The sequence below is a fragment of the Tetrao urogallus genome (genome assembly GCF_951394365.1).
Source record: "Tetrao urogallus genome assembly, chromosome: 2".
Taxonomy (NCBI): domain Eukaryota; kingdom Metazoa; phylum Chordata; class Aves; order Galliformes; family Phasianidae; genus Tetrao; species Tetrao urogallus.
The window spans coordinates 66,369,985-66,393,299 of record NC_136814.1 but is presented as its reverse complement, the minus strand read 5'-3'; the positions used below and the strand labels follow the sequence as shown (position 1 = coordinate 66,393,299).

Here is a 23,315-nt window from a genome sequence, read left to right as displayed (position 1 = left end):
GTTTTCTGGTTTTTTTGTGTGTGTGTGTGTGTGTGTGTGCTCTTAAAAAAGAAAGGTTTTTCACTTCATCTTACTCCTTTCTTTTCTTTTGCTGAACTTCGTACCTCTTCTTTCCCTTTCTTTCTGTGGTTTTTGATTTTCTATACTCTATCCAAACCAGTGGGAGGAGAGTATTTAGGAATGGGGATGGGTGAAATATTGCTTCTGTTTGGGAGTTTCCAGGGCAGAAAAGATCATACCCAGAAGAGAGGTGAAGTGAGACAGTTTGTCTACTAGTTTGTAGCTAGCAGACTGCAGACCTTCTACACTAGCTGAGGGGAGGAGCATGCCCCTTTTTTAAGATACCATTTTCACAGCCTAGTTTGAGGTCATTCGTTGGAAAGTACTTAGATGGAGAGTTGCTTCCATTTCTAACAGTATTTTTAGAGTTTGACTAGATAGATACTTCTAAAAGCCCTCAAATCTGCATGGGTTTTAATCAAGCAATAATTGTCTTTTTTTTTTTTTTTACATCATAATGTAGTGTATATATAATGTTTTGTTATAGCATAGCATTAGTAGATAGCATAATGCATGATTTCTATGCAACTTTTATAACAATTCACAATTCAGATTAATAGCAAATGTTTGCAAAGCACACTAAAAGGTTACAGCATTAACTGAGTGCCCTTAATTTTTCTACCCAAATAAATTAGGTAGCAGGGAATATTTTTTTTAATCTTTAAAAAGACAAGAAAACAATCAAATACTGTTACTGAAAGGCAAAATAATTTCCTGTTGGGTTATTTTCCTTTTTTTTTTTTTTTTTTTTTTTTAAGCAAACAGTATAAAATCAGAACTAATATAGCTAAGAGAACTACTGGTTAACTCAGTGCTGGGGCCTCGCTCACTTGGGATCCACCCTCGTGTTTGTTGATTCACTACTATCACTACTCTGTGAAGTTCAGGAGAAATTGTTATAATTTGAGTATTCCACCTTACATCTTACTTTGTCAATCTGTGACCATTATTGTCATGTGTCTGTTTTTTGGTACATATTTAGTCAACCTGAATAGCATTCATTTCTACTATCTACACAGCGGAGAACATCATAGAATCATAGAATAGCTTGGATTGGGAAGCACCTTAAAGATCACCCAGTTCCTGCCGTGGGTAGGGTTGTCACATCAGTAAAGGCTTCTCCAGAAATGAGCAATATTGCTGTCCAGACACTGATCATTGCTTGCTGTTTGTTGTTTTTGTTTTTGTTTTTTTTTTTCCCCGTACTGCTCCATATTTGTAAATGCTTACACTGTGTGTCTGAAATCCTTCCACAGAGAAGAGTGCTGGATTAATCCCTATGTTGTATCAAGGTTTAAGATTGAATTAAGAAATTCTCCTATTGTAAATACAAAAGGAAAAAGTGGCTTTTTTACTAGCAAGCAGATGCACTCAGCAGCTGACCTTTAGAGATGTGCTTAACCATGTTACAATTCTGTCCCATTGGAGTATGAGGGGAAATATAAGGAATAGTATGTGAGGAATCCTGGTTTATTTTCACCACCAAAATTACTGTTTTTTTCCTAATCCTCATAAAACAGACATAATAATTCTTTTATGATTATATTAGACAGTTGGATAGTTTCTTTAAGCACAGATCTTCATTCCATTGCACAAAAAACATCTTAATATTTTTTGTGTTCAGTTGCATTTTGAGCAACTTCACATAAGGCTGTTTTTTGTTTATTTGTTTTTGCCTTAGAGATGACTGTTCTTGTCCCTTTGGAAAAAGAGTGGACCTGGTACAATTGCTGAAGGTTAAAGTTTACCAAACTACACTGAAAAAGAATTATACTAACTTTTAAAATACAGGTTGCTTATTTGAGTTTAATCTGAGTCTTTCCCTTCTACCCATTAATTTATATTTAGCAACTGTATAGTGACAGCCTTATAACAGTTCATTTTGAGCATTACAAATCATTTTTGTATCCTTTTTTTTAATAGTTGTCTTCTGCTAAAATCAGTTATCTCATTAGATGTCTCATCTTTTACTCTATACCTTTTCCAGACTTTCTAAGGATGTTGCTCTCTTACTTGAGAATGTAATGAATTTTTTATACAGTAAGAGAACAGAAATCAATTTCAGCTTTCCTTTTTCCACTTCCGTTCCTTATCGCTTTAGCAACACAGTTTTATTTGCAAGTCTAAAAGACAAGCTCACATTGTTATTAAGACTAAGTAGCAAAACTGGTACTGATTTCCTTTCTTTCAGATCTCTATAAAAATGGTCTTCAGAGAGCTAATTTTGTACCATTCATTGCTGTGCTGAAGGTAAGGAGAATCACTTTATAAATGCTTTTCAATTTTGCCTGCTGTATTAATCAATTTGATTTGGACAGGATTGCTTTGATACTACTTAGGCTGCTCTGAAAGAAATGCCTCCTAGTTATTTCCATGGAAACTACAGCAGATACAAAGAGCACAATAGCACTGTTTGAAGGAGCAAATTCTCATCTACAAAAAGCTATTTTTCAACATAGTCACCATCGTTAGCTACGCATTTTTGCCAGAAATGACCAAGAGCCTGCATGCTACACTCGTAAAAGTCAGCACCAGCGGGGATGACCCACTGTTTCACAGCTGTTACGATGGCATTGTTGCTAGGAAAATGTTGCCCATGCAGTCCATCTGTCATCATCCCGAATAGATGAAAGTCAGAAGGCACCAAGTCTGGATTATGTGGTGGGTGCAGTAGGACAGTCCAGCCAAGATTGACAATGTTCTCTGTGGTCTTCAGAGTGGTACAGAGCCTCGTGTTATCATGTTGCAAGAGAAAGTTCATCGTCTCTGGTCTGACTCCAGAAGTTCAAGCCTTCAGCTTAGTTAGCACTGTGACGTAGTGGTCAGAGCTGATGGTTTGCTCAGGTTTCAGGAAATCCCAAAGAATAATCCTTTTCCTGTCTCAACAGACATTACACTTCGCTTTACGCACTGAGAGCTGCATCTTGAACTTTGATAGGGAATTCATATGTCACCACTCCATGGACTGTTGTTTTCACTCTGGCTTTTAGTGATGACACCATGTCTTGTCACTGCTCATAATACACTTCAGGAAACTGCCACCATCAGCTTCATGTTGGTGCAAGTAGATCCTGACAGATTTGCATACAATGTTCTTTTGGTTCCTGTGTGAGCATTTGTGGGACCCACCTGGCACAAACTTTGCAATATTCCAATGCCGCAACCGTCATCTGCAATGCATTGAAGCCAGTATTCAGTTCTGTACACAGTTTCCTGGTTGTAATCTGCTGATTTGCATGGATGAGCTGATCAAGATGCCCTTCATTTTGTGGTGTAACAGCTGTGCACAGCTATCTGGAGTGTGACTTGTATTTCACATCATTGTTGCCACTGCTGAAACACATCACTGGCCACCTCATTGTGCTCACATCTACTGTTTGGTCTCCATCAATGTTCAGCAAGCATCAGTGGATGTCAATGGGTGCCATCTTTTCTGCACAGAGGAACTCAGTCTGTACTTCCACGTCAGAATCGATTCTGTCAGACTGCCCCTCTGCTGCCATCTCTCACACGGCAACAATGTGTAATTGGTGGGAACATTCAGCCTCTACTGCCGTATCCTCAACATCTGCCTCTGACATCATGGGCCAACATAATGAAATAGGAGGCATTACTTTTGGAGCAGCCCCTGTAGTTTCCAGATAGGATGTACATGGATTAAAAATAATTGAAAGTAAGCAAAGAGGAACATAGTTCTAGAACAGGACATTTAGTACGAGAAAAAAGTTTGCCTTTTTGGCCAAAGCAGCAGAATTTGTTTGGATGAGACCTTCTTACTGTCGTGTGACATAGTAATTCTGTAACGGTGATATGCTATTATACTCATGGGCATTTTACATTTATTATACCAAAAAACCCTCCATATTCCTTTGGTTTAAAGAAATTAGTATTGTGCATGTACCCTTGAATTACCTTGTTTGGGGATCTATACATTTTTTTTCCCCCTCGTGTGGAAGTGGACTTCTGAGTCTGTATTTGCAAGGCTTTGTGTGATGCCCAACAAGTAGAAGTTCCAAAGCATGATCCCTGGAGTGGGAAATGTGTGAATTGCTTCATTTAGGTGAAAAAATGGAGCATACTTCTTAAATGTGAATAATAGAATCATTCACTTTGCTTTTAAAAGAATATATGCTGAATTCACATTCTGGATGAGTTGCAAATCTTTCTAATTCCCAAACTCTGACTGTATTGTTACATTATTGAGGGCTAGCCTGTGGCTGGTGGGGTTAGCATACAGCCCCTGTATTTGGGTCTGTCTGGACTGACATGACATGCAAGGTGCAAATAACAGCACTTACTTTCTTCACAGTAGCGTTGCCAGCATAAACACATAAATAAGGTGAACTGTATCAATATCTAAGAAGATATTGATAGGAAAGGTAGAAATTGAGGTCAGGTTGGATTAATAAGGAATATAGAATTGCAGAATAGATAGATTGGTTGGATATTTATGCTGAGGTGGTCAGCAGTGAGGTAGTTAAGTGCCTTGGACTTTCAGTGGGCATGCTGGAATTATGAGATTACTTAATTGCCTAACCACCTTTGAAAATGCTGTCTGATGTAGATATTTGAACAATTACCATGTTCCAAAGTTAACGTGCTGTTGACATAGGCAGCCCTAAATATCTCAGAATGGCTGTGTATAAAGTCAGGGAGGTTACCACTGAAAGTGGTTCTTAACAGGATGGCTTTAAAAAAGTAAGAGATGTAAAAACAAGTGAACAACTATAACCACTTTAGATTCTTGAAAAGGGCTTATTTTGTAGCTAATAGATGCGTGATAGGTTGTAATCGTAGAACGTTTTCAAGAAGAGTAATAATTTTACATACGTTTGCTTTTCTAAATGCAGCATCATTCTCAGCATCTATGACAAATCTTGCTTTTTCCTTGCTGCTAACTTGTCTTTTCTATGTCTTTTTCCTGGTTAGCTCTTAGTTTTCTACCTTGATGAATGTAAAGCTCTTTTATTTCACTTATGGTCAGACTTAATGAATATCTGTCGTGCATGTTTATCTGTAGTTTGCTTTTACTTTCCCTTTGGCTGGCAGAAGAAAAAAAGTAGAATGTAGTTAAGTAGAATGTAGTTTACACTCACAGAATGTCTCATTAGGACGGGGAAAATAAATGTTACAAAAGGACCTCATGGATACAGTGCTGACAGAAGCCCTAATGATTGGTGCATTGGTTTAGAGCTGCAATTGAGGATGGAGTAATGTGAAAAGAAATAAGTAGCACAATGTCAATGAGAGATGTGCAGACATTACCATAATAATGAGTGAAGGGAGAAATGAAGTTTGAATATTCTACTCAGAAGGACGTTTCTAAAATTCTGGATTGCTTGTTTCCCCCCTTCCCTCTCCCCCCATGTTTTTGTGTTTTAATACAACTCTAAACATACCTGCCTTTACTGCCTTTAATGTAAGTGTTCAGTAAATGTTATCAAAATAGTATGATTCTTTCTCAAAACATAATGCTTGAAGAGCAGATCCGATGAAGCTTATCAACAAATGTTTCTCTGACCTTAGATGGAAAGTGAAAGGGTGATGACAAGTCATTAAAAACAATAATAATTAATAAAATATCCAAGTCTACATTTTGAATTCAGCACATCAGAAGCAGGCATTAGAAACCTCATGAATTGAATGTATTTTGAAGTAAGATTTTAACAGATGACCGTTAAATTACAAAGGCACGGATACAAAGAAACCCATCTTCTGGTTGTGGTGGCCTGAGAAATGCAGGTTTAAGCCTTCTCCATGTGCATACAATCTACATCATGTACCCCTGTAGCTTTTCTCACTACAGTGGTGTTACTGCATGAAGAAGCTTCCTCAGTGTTCAGAATTCCATGTGTGTCTTTAGGAAGCGGAAAGAGGATATTAGGATTCTGAATTAAGATATAATGGGAAAGCACTGCATTGGATACTGACAAATCTTTGGTTTACTACCTTGTGTACCTTCAGCTCATTCCAAGCTATACGTGTCTGTGTTATTTTTATGGTAATCTAACCTGTTTCCTGAAGTGGCTTTGATAACTTGGACTAGCTTCTTGTCTTACTTTTCTTTGGATCCAGAGCCTCCTGCCCTGCCTTTGCTTGGGATTTGGCAATGTTTTTCTCTTTCTTTCCTGTCTTTTGTGACCAGAAAACTTAAGATAAGGCCTTTGCACTGGAAGTAATTCAACATATGAGTATTAAAGTCCTTCAAATCATCTTAGGAAGATAGGAGGAATGGAAGATATCAGCAGTGTTTCTGTGAAGAGATATTTCACTTGAAATGGTACAGATTTCAGGGTCTTTCTATTCTACAAAAGTGGAGTGAGTAGCTCCTGGATACACTGATAGCTGTAGCAAAACTCTTTTTCCCTGTCTTCATATGATAGTGAAATAGTTTCCATCTTAAATCTAGGATTTGTTTATTTTCATCTTTTTTTTTTCTTTCTATTTTTTTTTAATTTCATTTTATTCAAATTACATAGTTCTAGTATCTGCATTTGGGTTCCTGTTCCTCGCAAAGACAATTGTAAGCCGATTTCTGTGTGATAAGCACAAAGGAGAAACAGTGGTTTATGGAAAATGTGCCTTGCAAAGTTTCTTCACGTTGCTTTGCTAGAATTCACGTTGCTTTTCTGGAAGGTAGGCTACTGGGGGCACGGAATTGCTGCATGCCTACTGTGGGAGTTGCAATTGGTGACGTTTTTTTTAGGCCCACCTGAAAGGCGCAGGTCCTACAGCCTGCATCTGTAGTTCAACACATGGTCCCCTCTGCAATCTGCATTTATCCCAGTGTTCTGATCCTTTAAAATCTTATATAGCTTGGGATCTGAATTTTCACTGATTATTTCATGCTGTAACTTAGTCGTGGTTTTCCTAAATAGGGAAATACTCTCAGTTGATTGGTTTGTTGTGGCTGAAATTCTTTGGGATGGAATATTCTTTCAAGAAAGGCTTAGATTCTGCAGCAGATAGGAGTGCTTCTCCAGTCTACGCAATTTTATTAAAAATACAGCTTTTCAGAGATAAGTATTAGGAAGGAAAAATCTTTTAATTCTATAATTGCAATTAGACTCAGTCCCTTCTGATTGAGCTTTTAATCTTGCGGCATCTCTTACTGAGAATTTTGAAGTGCGTGGAACTCCTTAGTGATTTTTTATAAAGGCAGTTCTTGACAAGAAAACCTTGTGTACTGGTTACTTTGATCAAGTGCTTGGAGCAGAAATGCTTCCAACGTTATTAGTTTAAAGCAAAATGAAAATGTGAAAACTTTCTCAACCTTTTAATGTTAGTTTACAAATAAAGCCATGCATCCTTAACAACTTGATGTAAGATCAGAAGTGAGGCTTTTCAGAAAAGAGGAAGTAAAATTTAATTTATTGGTTTGACAGTAATTTGGCAAGTTTAATTTCTATAGACATTTAATGAAGATATTTACATCAATCATTCACTGCTCTGGAATCCTAATTCTAATTCAGTAGCTTCTTCAGGCAAACACTTTTCCTCAACTAGTTAGATGTATATCAACTAAAATTTTAAACTAGTTGTATTTGCAGAGATTTCATGGAGCTGTAGTACAAAGTTTTAAAATGCCAAGCCAAGTCAAAATATTGAATACGTATCTTCGGCATATTGTCAGATTTTCTTTCCAGAATAGAACTCAGGCTGCACAAAGTCCCAGCTCAAAGTCAGGAGGTTTTACGGGCTTTGATAGCCTGAGTATACCTTTAAAAGGTACAGATTTAAAATGATAGTAACAATAAAGTCAAGCTGACTTTGGTTACCTGTACTGCTTGAACTAAACGTAAAGAAGCAACCAGAAGTCTGGTTTTAGTAGTACAGGAAATTACTGTAAGCTCCCTATGGTGAACTTCATTTCATTATTTCTTTCCAACTGTTTGGTTAAAATGACTGTTAGCAGCAAGCTTGGTAAACACCTTTCACATAGAAAGCAGCGTCAGTGTATGCTGTGTTGCGTTTATTATTTGTCTCAGATTGGGTTGGTGGTTATTTATTGACATTTTTATCTGCTCTGCTGAGTTTTAGTTAAAATATACTCTCTTTTCCAAAGCAGTGAATGGAGAGATGGAAAACTGTTTTCACTTTTCAATAACTTACGCGAAGTAGGTGAAAATATTTAAAACATTTTGAGCTGCCCCTCAGGAAATTGGTGCGAGTTAGCTTTGTGCAAAGGCATTTGGTAGATATAAAATTTCTTTGATTGTGCATTCAGCTTTTGTCCAACCACCTGTGCTGGAAATACAGGGATTTGCTGAGTGGCGGATCTGCTCATTTAAAAAAAAAAAAAAAAAAGTCATCTCATTGATGAAATTGATTTGTCAGTTTGTTCCATTCTAATGGTGTGATAGCCCAGCAGCTTTCAGTATGTTGAATAGTTAAAACCTGCTTTTGAGGTCAGTGTCAGCCACTCTGACCCCTGTGAACTGTCACCTGAGTCAGGATTGCTGGGATTAATCCTTTGATATTGTGATGGCTTCGCCTATCAATTGACTTTTTCATTACTGAAGATGTTGGGCCTTTTGTTTCCCTTCTTAGTATGTAACCAAGCAAACTCCTAAGTAGAAGGAGCATTTGTTCTTGTTCTCTCTCTCTTTGCGAGTAATAGAAGCATTCATCTTTTGTGAAGTGTACCTAATTAAACATGTAAAAATAGAAAATATAGCATGATTGCAAGTATTTCTGTGCCATTTCAGTGTCATTTATGGGTAATTTGTGTGACAAATTTGTGAGACCGAACTGAAAAAACGTTGTATTTAGAAAGCAAGGTGTCGAATTAGAGCTTATCAGCCCCTTCTGCATACAGCCTTTAAAGTCTGTTTTAAATTTAAACTCAGGGGTTACTGGAATTCTGTAGCTTAAAGCACTACTGCTTATTATAAAGTACCTATTGCCTTAGCTCGTTCTCCCATTACCAAGCAGCTGTTTGTTTACTTTCCATGACTGTTTTATACGCACACGCCTGGGCTCGCTCCTAGACAGCTTATTTAGAGGCAGACCAAAACTTTATCTGAGGATAAAACATTTCCTATTGTAGCTCCATGCGGGGCCCTCCTCCTCCTTATTTCCTTTATTTGCTATTTCCCAAATTCTTGCTTGGTTTGTTTGCTCTTCAAATAAAATGAGTAAACCGAAGCATATCATAGATATGGAATCACTGATTCCTGCTGTATCAGGGTAAATTAGTCTAATTACACGTGGCAGTTTTATTTGCTTGTGATGTAATGTGAAATGAGGTCCTGCCTCCCCCTCAAAAGCCCGAGCCAATTAATAAAGCTTTTAAGCTCTTTGTCACAGGCCACCGTGGAGGTCTGCGGAGAAGAACTTTAATCCAATAAACATTTCATTTAGATCATGAAAAGAAAGCATGAGGAGAAGCTCCTACAAGAGGGTGTTACCAGCGATTGTAGCCACGAAGAGATGTGAGGAATTTGCCAAATTAACCGAGAGGCCTTCATATTTAACACATAAATGTGTCAAAACTAATAATAGAATTATTTAATTTGAGTCGAACCTTATATTGTTAAAATTCTAAGAAGCCACGACTGTTTTCTTCAAAGACTTTACTGTTGAGCTGGATGGACAGGGCAAGGGGAGGTTGTGAGAAACCCAGATAGCAAATAACACTGGCCGAAGCTGGTGGAAAAAAAAAAAAAAAAAGGAATAGATAATTAGGTGTAATTAGCGTGTATGAATTGTTGTCTCCCTGCCCTCGGCTTGAATAAATTTCGGAGAAAAAAAACCCTAGTGGTGAAAATGCTTTGATGTAAGAAGAGTCATTGTGGTTTGGCAGCATAAAGGCAGTGTTTTATACTTCTCGCATAATGGTCGTGATACAGAAAGAGTGAATGGACTCTGCACCCCCCAGTCTGCTTTACAGCAAGGACTTTTGGATTCTCTTGAAACAAAATGCATCAGAAGTTTTCAGTTGTTGGTAATGAGGTAGTGGACCTCATCAGAGCTAAGCGTAAGCCATCTTTAGCCTTTGTTTAGATCTTAATCGCATTTTTTTTTCTTATTCTGAGAAATCCAGTTTCGCAAATCAATACTTTTTTTTTTTTTTCCCCCTGCCTGCCAACAGCTCTGGCAGGAGCAAAGGCTAATACTGGGAGAAGAAATACGAATCAAACGTTAAAAAGAAAAAACAACAGCAAAAAAAGAAATGGAGACAAATAACTTTGGGGCGTCATTCAAGTGAAATACATGTGGTGGGGGTGAATTTGACCCTTAGCTCATGAAACATTGTGCTAGAAATTCGGAGTGAACTCTTGGCAATTTGCTTTTCACGGAACAGCACGGCTCGTTTATTAGGAGATTGAAAGTTACAGTCATTGTGGCTCCTTAGCAAAACTGCATCTTATACAATCTTTGTTGGTTTTGTTTTTTTTTTTAATTTACATTTAGTCTGCAAGGGCACTTTTCTTTTTTCCTAAGCAATGTGAAATGAGGAAAGCTGCTCAGTGTAATGCTGCGCTGGAAGTTTGCTGTTTGCCATTATTCTGTTCCTTGCCTGGAAAAAGGAGAGACTACTTGTCTCCTACTCAGAACTGCCACATCTGTACTGCCTGAATTCTTGCACTTTTGTCTGATTATCTGAAATACTGTTCACGTAACAGTGCATTTTAAGAGTCTCTGTCTTTATGCATGCACCATTATTTTACAAGTTAATTGTCTATTTTTCCTCTTCTTAGGGGGTAGCTGATTTATAGATAGATCTTAAAATAAGTTATTGAAAAGTCCTACAATGGATCTTATGTTCCTTGCAGTAGCAAGAATAGCGGGCTTTCTTAGTTGTTAAAAGTTTTGAGGACTGTAATGTAAACTTGCACAACTTCCACTGAATTCATTTTAATTCTAAATATTATCGATGCTGAACTCTTCAGTTTAATGCGTTCTTGTCACAGTGTAAGACAGAGATCCATTTAAAAAATTCTGTTAGTAGTATTTGACTTCCCAGATCTTTGTGCTTTAAGTCCATTCAAAAACAATTCACAAATAAAATGTTCTAAAATCATCCAAACTATTAGTTTTATTGACATTGTGAGCATACTTAGTCAGATTTTGAAATTGTTCCTCTTTTTTTTTTTCCCAACATTTAAAATTGGAACAAACACTGCTGTCCAAGGCTATTGCAGCAATTCCCTGTATTTCCTTATTGCAAGTAATGAAGAACATGGGGGAGAAAGGACTAAAAAATCAATTAACTCCTTACAGCATTGCACTATTTTTATAGATCAGGTAGGCTTTTGTACTTGAAGTTGATTTGATCTGTGAAAGGCAACACCTGAATATCATGCTAAGTAATTATGTCTGATTGTAGGATTAATTTTTTTTTCCAGGTATAGGTCACAGCAAATTCAGTTAGGGTAGAGTATGTACAAAGCTAAGAAATATGCAGATTTTCTGTTGTAAGATTGTGTAAAAATTATTTACAGTTAATACTTGCATAAAGGTTAGAAAGGTTGATGAAGTGATATTTAGTTTTGCTTTACTATTCACTGCATGTCAGAATGTAATTATGACTGATTCATGAAACTGTCTTAGCAATGAACCATCTTTATTAAAATGCTGATCAAGACAAGAGCTGACAGTAATAAAGAATAGAACATTTTAGTGTTGTTGCTTTTGAATGATTGCTAATTACCCCAGAGGTCACATATAGTGCTTAGGAGGATTCATTGACATTTTCTTTAAAGTCTACTGTTTCAGCAACATGTGAACAGGAAGACCAAAAACTGTATGCATACCCAAGAGTGCTTGGACCAAGTTTTTATCCATCACAAAATACCTGATGATTCTTTCTCCTTCCCTCTCCCCACAAGGACATCTGTAGTCTCATGAATCTGTGTAGGAGAAAGTTGGGCATGTTACAAACTCTGTTTTTAACAGGGCCAATTTTAAGCATGAATAAAGTGAGCAGCTCTTTGAAGGTCCTGCATCCGTGCCATGCTTGCCTGCAACTGTCAGGGTGGTTTCCTAATGGAGCTGAGGAAGCACAGCATGTGTTTCTCATGCTTCTCTCAGCACAAATCCCAGTCAGACCAGTTTCATGTTCTGAAGCATGCTGGTGGTTGCTGCTTGCTGATAAATTGGAGACTAGGCTAAAGGTAAAGCCTGCATTATGCCTTGCAGGTCAGAAAACATGTTTTTAATGGCACACTGCAACTGACTTGAGAGGATTCTTGTTCTACCGGAGTTGTGAAACACTTGGGAAAACATCCGCTGTAATGATATCCTTTGGATGAAGAAACCCTTTCTTCAAATCACTTAGGCAAAAAAAAATAAGATCAAATAAATACATTTCTAGTGGATAACTTGAGGCTAAGTGAGTCATTCTGGTGAGCTTCGTTTACCCTAGGAACTCTTTCTCTGTTGCAGGCCAAGGCTTTTGTGGTATATTTATGCATTGTTATTCTGGGAGAATGTTTCTCTCCTTGGATGGATGGATGTGTATGAGGAGAAACATTGCCAATGAACAGTCTCGTTGCTTTCTGATTTGATAGATGGAAGAAATATCAGAGTGGTTAGAAGTTACACTTCTCACTTAGCTGTGACCTGAGTGTGACAGGCTGAGGATGCTCATCAGGTGTGGAAATTAGGGTAATCATCATCCCAAGATGAGTCACTTCTGTCTCTGACACTTTACACCTTCTCTGGGGTTCTCAGATAGGGTTTGTCTGTTCTTGTAGGCCAGCAGGAGATAATGTACGCTTTTGTGGATTTTTCATTTATCTATTTATTTATTTTAAATGCCATTAGAGTTTGGAACAGAGAATGACGATTGAGTTGGCCTACAGCAGTCTTGGATAAAATTAAGAGATAGTTGCTCATCAGCATCATCGAGGATCATGAGCCGATCACGGTACTTGAGTTAACAGGAACGTATTTTACTTAGTACAGTGTCCGTCCCGGACTCCAGGGCCATTGGCATTTCATATATCTTACTGTGATACATGGGAAACAAACATGGTGAGAAATTGCAGGTTCTCCAATTCGCTTGGACCATCTTGAAATTTTCTAGAACTTTTGTTCCTCTCCTTAAGAAACCACCACATCATGTATTTTAAGTAGTTCAAGCATTTTAATAGCTACCGTTCAGGAATGCAGCACCAGAGGAATATCAGAGGTGCTTACAAGAAGAAAAACATTGTAAGTCTATGGTTAATAACTTTCTACTCAGAGTTTTATTCTATATCAATATATTCTATATCTAACTATTCTATCTGAGGACTGTCATTTTAAGTGTTCTGACTCGAACTCAGCCTTAAAGCTTTGTTTCTTTTCCTTCTGAAATAGGAAGTTTTTCTACTACTTCACTGGAAATGAGCGCATGATCAAGCTGTATTTTTGACTTACTAATTGCTTTTTCAGTATTGTAATTGTATTTGTTCTTTGTATACATAAATACATAAATGACTTCAAAATAAATTGTATGACTAATTAATTTTGTGCATTTAATTTGAATAGGGTAAATCAGACTAGAAATGTCTCAGTAGAATAGAAAATCTCTTGGAAACTGAAAGTGGTTCTACAGGAAAAGACCAGAAGAGCTGTAGCTTCAATTTTACACATTTTCATCAAAAGGGAAGTAGAAATGTAGCCTAAGCAAGTGAAATTTGTAATTGTAAATCTCCATCTTAAAATAAATAAATAAATAAATAAATAAATATATATATATATATAAAACATATATATGCCCATATATATGAAACTATGTAAACTAATAGTTACAAGTGCAGCTTTGACAATTAAGTACTAACAGTCTGAAGCCACTGGTTAGTTCTTTCTTTGACTGTTGATTAGAATTCCGTGGTGGTGATTAGTGACTGTGAGGGTGCAATCACATCTGCAGGATTTAATCAGTTCGGTGGTGGAGAAGTTAGTCTGAAGACAGAGGGAGAAAGTAGAACTTCTGTATGTAATTCTGTTAGGTTTTGGGGTGGTTTTTTCATGCTATAGAAAAAAGTAAGGGTAAGAAGTAGAGACGTGCCTTTTTTTTTTAATTAAGAGTTTGTGGAATTTGTGAATGATACTATTGGTTTTTTTTTTCTTCTGGTTCTGTAATAAGAGGAATATAATGTTGCTAACAGCTCTGAAGAAGTGAGAAAATGCATTGTGGCACTCAGTGTGCATGACTTCCGTGGCATTCGGCATTTAATTCCATATTATGCAACCATGGATACATTTTTTTTAATTTTCGTAATTCTAATATTTTACATTCTTAGCCTGGAAATGCATGTTTTAGTTTCTTGTATTTTCTTCTCTTGTTTAGATTGCATGCTGTCCTTTTTTACCATTTAAGGCATTTGCAAATATGGACATTTTGCCCCATGTGCTCCTGTGAAGCAGATAAGTGAATGTTTACATGTATAGACACAAAAAGCCTGGGTGGCTACCGTTGCCTACAAAGGAAACCCCAAAAGGAAAATCCTTCAGATCTCTGCTCTGTGCGTAGCTTCCTTGTGACCTTTTTGACTCTGGCTTTGAATGAAGGTGACCAAGTGCTGAACCCCCCTCCCCTTTAGAACAACCTCCACCAGCACATTCTCAGCGTGGATGAGAAATGCTGTTGTTACTGCCTGTTGGTGCAAGCAGTCCTCCCACAGCAGCCCTGTTGTTCACTGATGCTGCTGTCGGACCCTTTCTCTCCTCAGTGTGGAGTCTGAGCTGAGTTTGTGGAAATAGCAGTGCCCGCAACAGTGATTGGTTGTGTGATGTTTTGTTGGCAGCCACTTCTTCCACCACATCATTTAATGATTGCTTGTGTTACTCGTGCTTCTGTTTTGCTTTTGTTGTTACTGTTGTTATTTTCCAGTAGTACCTACAGATCTGTGCTGTAATTCACATAAGGAGAAAGCTGTTCCTGCCTTCCAAGCTTACAATATAACAACAGCAGTTGTGTTGGAAAGGAACGCTTTCTGGAAACACATTGCTCTACAGATTATAACAGATATATAGATTATAGCATTTTCTTTTAATGGCAGGGGCCATCTATTTTATACATATTTATACAATGTCTAACACTAGTTGGGAGTGTGCTTTAAAACGTCTCAGTAAAAATAATTATTGGCAAACAGTTGCAGTATTTATTCACACGGAAGGGTTAGGAAAGTTTTATGGCTGTTGTTGTTTAGAACATGGGTTGGTGTACGGTGGTTACAGTACACTGCTGAACAGAGCAAAAAAATTTAAGATGATCCGAAGGGAAAGACAGTAAAACCCTGAATGTTTTCCATTTTTCAGAATTGCCAGTTAGCTGTCACCTATGTTTGTATCTTGTGTTACAGAAAACTGCTGTGTATCAGAATTGTGTGTTTCCATCTTGTGTTTTGTTAAGTCGACCTTGGCTTCCTAAGGAAGCAAAAAATCAATAGGACTGTAAGAACCGTATTTGATGTATCTCTGAACTGGATGCTGCTCTTACTTTTCTGGATGAAAAGCACTATAGTCCATGATATCTAACAGGTATTTTCCAAGTAAGCTATGTAATGTTACAAGATTTTGGATTCTAATGTGGTGTGATGCATGTCTATGATTATACACTATAAGGTTTATAGGAAAAAGTAGTATCTTTCCTTCAGGCAACTGTTCATAGCTGTAAAAAGGCCCCAGACCATAAATTGGCTTTTTATAAACAAGTTCTTTTTCACTGGTGTTGTTAATGATAGTGATTTATCCTGAATATCAATACCACTGATTATTTTGAAGAATAAGAAAAGAGAGGGAAGTTGGAAGCAATGCACCCACTTCATATCTATGTCAATAATATTTACATCCCCAGTTCTTATCTCCAAAACTCGTTCACTGTAATGTAATATCATGAATCAGAACAGACTGTGATTGCATTTAAGAAGCACGAAGTTTGGAAGCAGAATGCAAACAGACTGTTGTGTTTCATCCTATGTATCTCTGCACGCCTCACTGACCTGTGTCGTTTTCCCCACTGTTGGTCTGTATTTGAGCATGCACAGGGCCTGCTTTTCACAGCAGTCATCAGCAGCCTAGCTGCTAGCACCGCTGTAAGTATCAGCACGATGAATTTACACCAGCTACAGTGTTTCAGGTGCATTTTTTTTCTTTCAGTAATGAAAAAAACATGCCACGCTCCTAAGTATGTCTAGTTCCATGTTTGCTGTTCTCTGTCTTGCATCACAGCACCCTGCAAGAGTGCCGTGGCTTGGCACCCTGTCTTGAAGGCCAAAGAGATGAGGCTGAATTCATGCTAAATTTGCCATCTGTTGTTTCCAGGGGGGAGAAAGGAAAAAAAAAAAAAAAAAAAAAAAAAAAAAAGAAAAGTGTTAAACAGTATTGCTAAATATCAGAGTATCTAAAATCTAAATAAATTCCAACATCTGCACATCCTCCATCCTGATAGCAGGATTTTATTCCTGCTAATGTGAAGAAGATAGTACTTGAGCTAATCTATTACTTTGAAAAAATACAGCTGTAGGCAGAAAGATGCCCAGCGTCGCTGCTTATCAAAGAACAGCCAAGTGCACAGCTTTGCACTGAGACTTCAGCATCCTCTCTTCCAGCCCTGCCTGCCTGCCTGATGCTGAAGAAAACGCACACACCCTCCTTTCCTTCCGCGTGTTATCACATGCCTCTGCAACTTTTTGCTTTTGCTCCATTACTCTTTTCCTTTGTAAGCTTTCACCAAGAGAAAGGGAATAGATTGTAATAATATTGTAGCACCAATGCTATTGTGTTTGCAGTAGCCTTAGCCCGGCATAATGATTTGATTAGCATGGCTTTCTCACCGCAATTAAAAATACATGCATTTCCCCGGGATTCTGTGCTCTCAGAATCATTTCTTCATCATCTTTCTTTCTCTGTATATCTCTGCAGAGAAGCTGGAGGTTTAAAATAATTACAGAACCTTCAGTAATTGTCGGGGGCAAAAATGAATGCCGTGAGTCGTCGCAGTCACTCTGGCAGATATTTGTGTTTGCTAAGTCCTGTGCAACATGCTTTTTTTCAAAAGGGCCATTGTCCCTTAAATCACTGAGGATAGTAATTCAGACATTTAAGGATGTTTTATTCTTGCTGTGAGATTTGACATTTCCAGGTTTGATATCTGAAGAAGTTTGATAGAGAATATGAAATGCGAAGTGAGAATGTTAATGAGAAACTGGTAGTTCATAGTGCACTGACAGTGCAGAATCAGTTAGTGGGTTCCACCAACCCAAAAAACTCTAATTGGGCTGAGTTACCTACAAAATTAATTAGATTGGTTTAGTTAAATTGCTGATAGAGTTATATTATCTAAAATGTTAAAATTTTCTCTCCTTTTCTTTTACAGCTTCTTTTGCTTGGGGTTGGGTAACAGCTAGCAGTGGTGTATGTTGGCAGCAGTACTAATAGATAAACAGAGATATTCCCTTTGGTAGAGGCTGTGAAATCTTAATCCCACTGGGGTTAGAGAGAACATTGCTCTCAACCTTAAGGTCATGCATAACTAACAATGATAATAAAGAACTGTTTGATACAGCAGGTATGTATGCTCAGGGACATCTGTATTGTACTCAGAAGCTTAATTTTTTTTCTTTTAAAGTTCTTTGTCTGAATGGATGGTACACTGTCAGAAAAGGTTTGGTTTTTGTAGCTTCATTCACTCCCCTTTATGCTTCAGTGCATTTTGTAGCAGGACTCTGTACGGCTTACATATATGATGTTTGACTTACAGCACTGTTAATCTTAGTAGAGGGAAAAAAGCAACTATTTTTAGCTGGGTGAGTAGCAGTTTTAGTCATCTCTGTTGCTAGAAGTTGGTTGTGATCTGTTAAACATTTATTGCTCCTCATTTCCTATTTTTAAATTTATATTCTTGAATGTCAAAATAATTACTTCTAATCCCCACCACCACCAAACAAAGCCCTATCAGAGTTATTAAGCAATGCCCACTTTGTTTATTGCTCTTCCAATCTGCGTACATTTTCTAACTGATACGTTTTTGAGAACAGTCACTTGTTTTTTGTTTGGAATGTGTGTATAATTTTCAGCTTATTGCTTTCCTTCAATAGTGATAAAGGAGACTTCAATTTTATGTCTTAAATCTGGGTTGTAGGTGATATTCATGCCGACAGTTTGCCACAGCAGTGTGCCTTCTATTTAATACAGGCAGTAATAACTACAGCATTATCTTGAGGAAAGCTTCTTTCTTTTTTCCCTCCCTGTAGAAATACTGCAGCACAGTCCAGCTTGATTCTGGAATAGACTACAGGAAACGAGTGCTTCCTGCTGCTGGAAAACTGTACTACCTGTAAGTTGATCTACAGTGAGGTATTTGCCCTCTTTTTCCTTATTAGCCAATAATTTCCTAGTGAATGGGAGATGAAAAATGTGTAGTAGAATTAGCAGGCTGTGACTTTTCCTTTCTTTGCTTTCTGGTCCATTTTGTTCAGCAAACCGCCTTCCATTATGCCTCGATATTAACTTCATTAAACTACATTTTCAGTACCCACACTAGCATCGTTTATAATGTGTGACTGAATAAAAACTAATTGGATTTTTTGGGGAGGTGTGGTGTTTGGAGAACTGAAGTGACAGATGGTTAGAAAGTAATGAATATCCTCTTGTAAGAGATTGCACAATTCTCTTATAATAGAAGAACATCCTTATTGTATTTAAGTAATTAAGTATTTGTAGAAATCTAATGACAAGGATTCATTTAATGTTGGGTGTTTCCAATGACAAGGATTCATCTCGTGTTGGGTGTTTCCAGTGCTGTGGATTGGAAAAAAACAGCAAACTCATATTTTGACATTTTCTGTTTATTGTGACAAAATTTCTTCAGCACTTCATTCTGTGTTTGCAAATAAATGTCTTTAAAGATCACATTCACTGTTGCAGCATTATCTGCCTACTAGAAATGTCCTTTTTTAAAAACTACTTGGAAACATTTACATTGCAGGCCTTTTTCTGTCTCTTATTTGCTCTTAAGTTACGGTATTATTCAATTGGTAACAAAATGAGTAAGGCAGACAGTAGCCTAAAATAAGATTTTTAACCATGATATCTTTCAACCTGGCATATAATATGGATTTAAAATCATGTTTGCCTTAAGAAGGGTGCAGTATTTCCACCTCTGTCATGAATCAAACATGCCCCCCTTGCTGCTTCACTATAAAATTAGAAGTTTTACTTTTCTGTCGGAAAGAAGTACTGACAGGCAGAATTGCATCAGGTATATTGTTTCGGGAAAATGTGGATGAAATGGCAGATTTCTTCCTCCATTTTATTCCAAACCTATTGAACGTTTGAATGTTTTCCTTCATTGCTTCTTTCATTGCAAGATTGTTAGGGCCTGGCCCCACTGTTACTTGTTCACATGTATAAAAGGAACATACTCAGCTCTAGCTAATTCTGGAAGGAAATTAAAACATCCTAGGTATGGAAAATGCAGCTTAAATGGAGGTTCTGCATCTGCAAACAAGCTCAAGAAAAAAATCTCTTGCTCTGTATTCCTGTGTGGCTCCTTTTTTTTTTTTTTTTTTTTTTTTTTAAAGTTTTTTAAGTTTCATGTTGTCTTCTTGGAGGTACTGCTGGAAGTCACCTCTGTTATCTCCGAGTTGGTCCCTGTGGCTCTTACTCTGGTCCCTACACAGCTGTCCTTGCTTCAAGCTGTGCTTAGTGCCTGGTGCACTCTGTGACCTTCTGTTCCATAGCTGTGGAAAGCCCTTACCGTGTTCTTTTCTTCGCTGTCCATACTCCAAGTAAATGAAGACTGCACATGTGGTTTCCCATAGGTAACAAGCTAAGTGACATTGCTTCTCAGAGGAGAAGGAATGTGTGAATAAGGCCCAGGAGCGGTGCTCTTCCGTGCATTTCATGGTGTTCTGCTGAGAAACTTGAGACCGAGAGGATGGTAGACATTGCTGAAAAGTCTTTGCCATGTTCTGACATTGGAAGGATGTTGACTACCTCTAGAACTTAGTAATTCATTTGGAAGCAGTGGAAAAACAGAAGACCAGAAGCTGCCATTGGAAATAAGATGCTTAGCCTCATTGTCTACTCTTTCTCTGAGGGAATTGCATTTAATCTTCTATTCAGACTTGTTCATTAGAACTTTCAACCTTACAGAACTCACTTAGTGTTTTTTTTTGTGTGTGTGTATTTTTTCTTAATTATTAGGTACTGTATAGTATTTCGCTTCAGATTTTTGAAATTCATTTAGTCTTTTCCCCCAAAGAAAATCTTTTTGTTCAGCGTATGTACGTTCCACTACTAATGGTTATAATACCATCATCATAACTTTTTTTAACTCCTCACATAATCTGTGCTTCATAATCTGTGCAGTCTTTTCTTCATTTCGAATAAGGGTTGCATCTAGGAGTTGCTTTAAGTTGCTTTTACTCATCTGAAAGCAATCAGTGTAACATAATTACATGATGACTGATCAAAGCAACTTCCTTGATTTCAGTCTCAGGTGTCTATTTTCAAAACAAACTTTCTTGGTAGTTAGGTACAAATATCCACCTTGTGTCATGTTTGTGTGTTTCTTGTAGTCTTTATATCACACTTTGTGACAGGTACATGCATGCATGGGTGCATGTTCTCTGATACGTAAGTGCTCTCCTCCCTGTTGTATGGCTCTGTTCTGGGTTTGTCTGTTCCTTTTCATTTCTCACTTTTTTTTAGAAATCTAATTCTTTTGGAACGTATTTTATCTGACGTCATCTACTGAGAACAGTTTTATTCTGAGGGTTTCAAATAGAACTTGCAGAAGTCTTTTTCCCCCGGATCCTCTGTGTCTACAAGCTTTGGTATCACTAATTTTGAACTACTAAAGTAATTATTTCAGTTTTGCTTTTAACGTTTTTAAGATGCTTGAGGCTTAATGAAGAGGAAAATATTTGTGTGATTTGCTGATCGACACTTGTCACTTTACGGATGTCTGTGTGCAGCAACACAACTTAAGTGCATCTGCTATCTATAAAGGTAGACTTTTTGCAACAAATATTATACAACCTTCAAGGAAGCATTATATATTTTAGTACAGGTTCATTGTGTGCTGTCGCCTTAATTTACTGTTCACTGCTTTTGAACTCAGCTGGACATACTGTCTTATTTAAGGAAGATGGACACGAAGAGTTTGGACTTGTAAACCATTGTGGGGAAAAAAATTCTCTGATTGTATTGATACATCATTCTTGTGGTATCAGAAGTAGAACATAAACTTCAGCTGTGTGCACAGATAATATATATTTTCCTTACCCGTGGATAGCCTTTTCCGAAACAGTGTTCTATGGGTCGGTAGAAAAAATGAAGCAGATACAATTACTAATGCTGGCATTATGAATCTCACTTTAATTTTACAAGCTGTGTACATTTCATTCAATACAATCAGTTGACTTGATTTTTTTTTTTCTCATCATAAAGCTGCTCTAATATTTAATTTCAAGAAGTCCCTTCAGACATTTCAAAGGATACTTCTTTAGGTGCTTGACTGCCTTGCCTTGTCTATTTGCTCTTATTTTGCATGCTAGATAGAGCCAGAAGCCTTTTTTCTCATTGTGTACACATAGTGTTAATGGATCTGCTCTGCCTGTATTGCCTCATTACTGGAAACAGCTCAAAACACAGAAGTCTTTCAGTGTATGCAAATAAGGCAGAATCATCTACCTGAGAGTTAATATTCTCTACTTTTAAGTGTATTCTAAATCTAATGTTTGTATTTAGAGCATAACATCCTGTTCTCTTTTTCATGGGCAAAAAGCTAAGCAGGCTCAGGCAGCTGTTTGATGTTGGCTTCAAGTGTTATTAATTTCATATTCTATTATTCTTTTCACTGTAGCACAAGTGAAGCTGATGTGGAGGCTGTCATGGATAAGTTGTTTGATGAGCTGGCTCAGAAACAAAATGATTGTACGTAAGTTAATTTCTCTTGAAAGAGAATACATTTAGAACACAATGCCCAATCTCCACTGACCAATTAATAAGTTCCATTGCTGTATATGGGTTGATGCCACACTCAAGTGGCAGTCATTGTATCAGCATTTTGTCTAATTTATGTGTTGAATCATGTGCTATTATTCATCAAGCTATGCATTTCCTATCTGTAAGAGATGAATTTTATAGTAATTATCCGGAGAAGATTGAGTCTTTGTTCATGTTCCCATAGTAACTAGACCAAGGATTCTAAAAGTGCAAGGCAGAGAGCTGAGGCTGAATAAAGCGTGTGGAACCATTGCAGACTTCACATTTGAAGAGCTGTGTGACAGAGTGAGTACCCAGTCAAATCTAGATCAGTTAACGCTCAGACTTTTCACAGTTTAAAAAAACACCGTACAAACTTACTATTTTTCCAAGTCTTACTGAATTAAAAGCTTTTTTCACCTGCAGAAAGATTTTGAATTTGAAAGGAAAAAAAACACCACCAAACAACAAAACTTCCCAAGAGAACAATAATCATTTTCTTTTTAATTATACGGTAAATTCACTTTTAATTACATTGTCTTTGAAAATCCTACTGCAGTCTATGCCTGGCCTAGCATCATTGTTGGAATATTAGGAGACAAAACATAATCATATATAAAAAGCATCCAAATACTGTTTTTAAAATTTGGGTTATAAGTTTGTACTTGGGCAAAACACTAGTAATCCTGCTGCTGTCAGATGAATGCTTTGCTGCTGCTCTAATCTCTTGTTGCATTCCTTAGTTGTGACTAGCTGTACAAGGCCTATTTAGTCCCAGGCTTTCTTAAAAACTTGCTATATTTCTTTAAATACTGCCAAATTCTATTAGGTGTGTTTTGTGATTGTATGTGGGTACAATTCCTGAAATGCTGTCTGTGTATGACCTCACAGGGTGTGAAGACAGTCCTCCCCCAGGAGCCTTATACCCGAAGTTACTGTGATGTGATCACAACCCTTAGCAGGGCTGACAGCACTTTTGTTCTTTTTTTCCCCAGTATGTTCGCCAATCCTTTGATTGTAGCATTGTTTTCACTTCCTTGTAGCTACTGAGGTGATAACCAGTGAAAGTGCTTTTCAGGTAATTACATTGCAGACTGTAGGTTTTGGACTTTCACAGAATCGCAGAATTGTAGGGGTTGGAAGGGACCTCCAGAGATCATCGAGTCCAACCCCCTGCCAAAGCAGGTTCCCTACAGCAGGTCGCACAGGTAGGCATCCAGGCAGGTCTTGAACATCTCCAGAGAAGGAGACTTTCAGTTTCAAACAAAACCAGTTTTCGTTTTTGTCAAGTAAGACAGGAATTTTGGCACAGTTTATATTACCTG

At 37.4% G+C, this 23,315-nt stretch overlaps 1 protein-coding gene across 1 annotated transcript in view; it reads left to right on the top strand.

Annotated features, from left to right (window-relative positions):
• AFG1L (AFG1 like ATPase) overlaps positions 1-23,315 on the top strand; it is a gene marked incomplete at both ends in the record, with an annotated part of 60,224 nt that overhangs the window by 27,045 nt on the left and 9,864 nt on the right. The window contains 7 exon segments of the mRNA XM_079550357.1: positions 2,252-2,310; positions 13,540-13,551; positions 13,555-13,624; positions 17,375-17,394; positions 18,252-18,334; positions 21,869-21,939; positions 22,196-22,296. Of these exon segments, the coding sequence (XP_079406483.1) occupies positions 2,252-2,310; positions 13,540-13,551; positions 13,555-13,624; positions 17,375-17,394; positions 18,252-18,334; positions 21,869-21,939; positions 22,196-22,296 (416 nt within the window).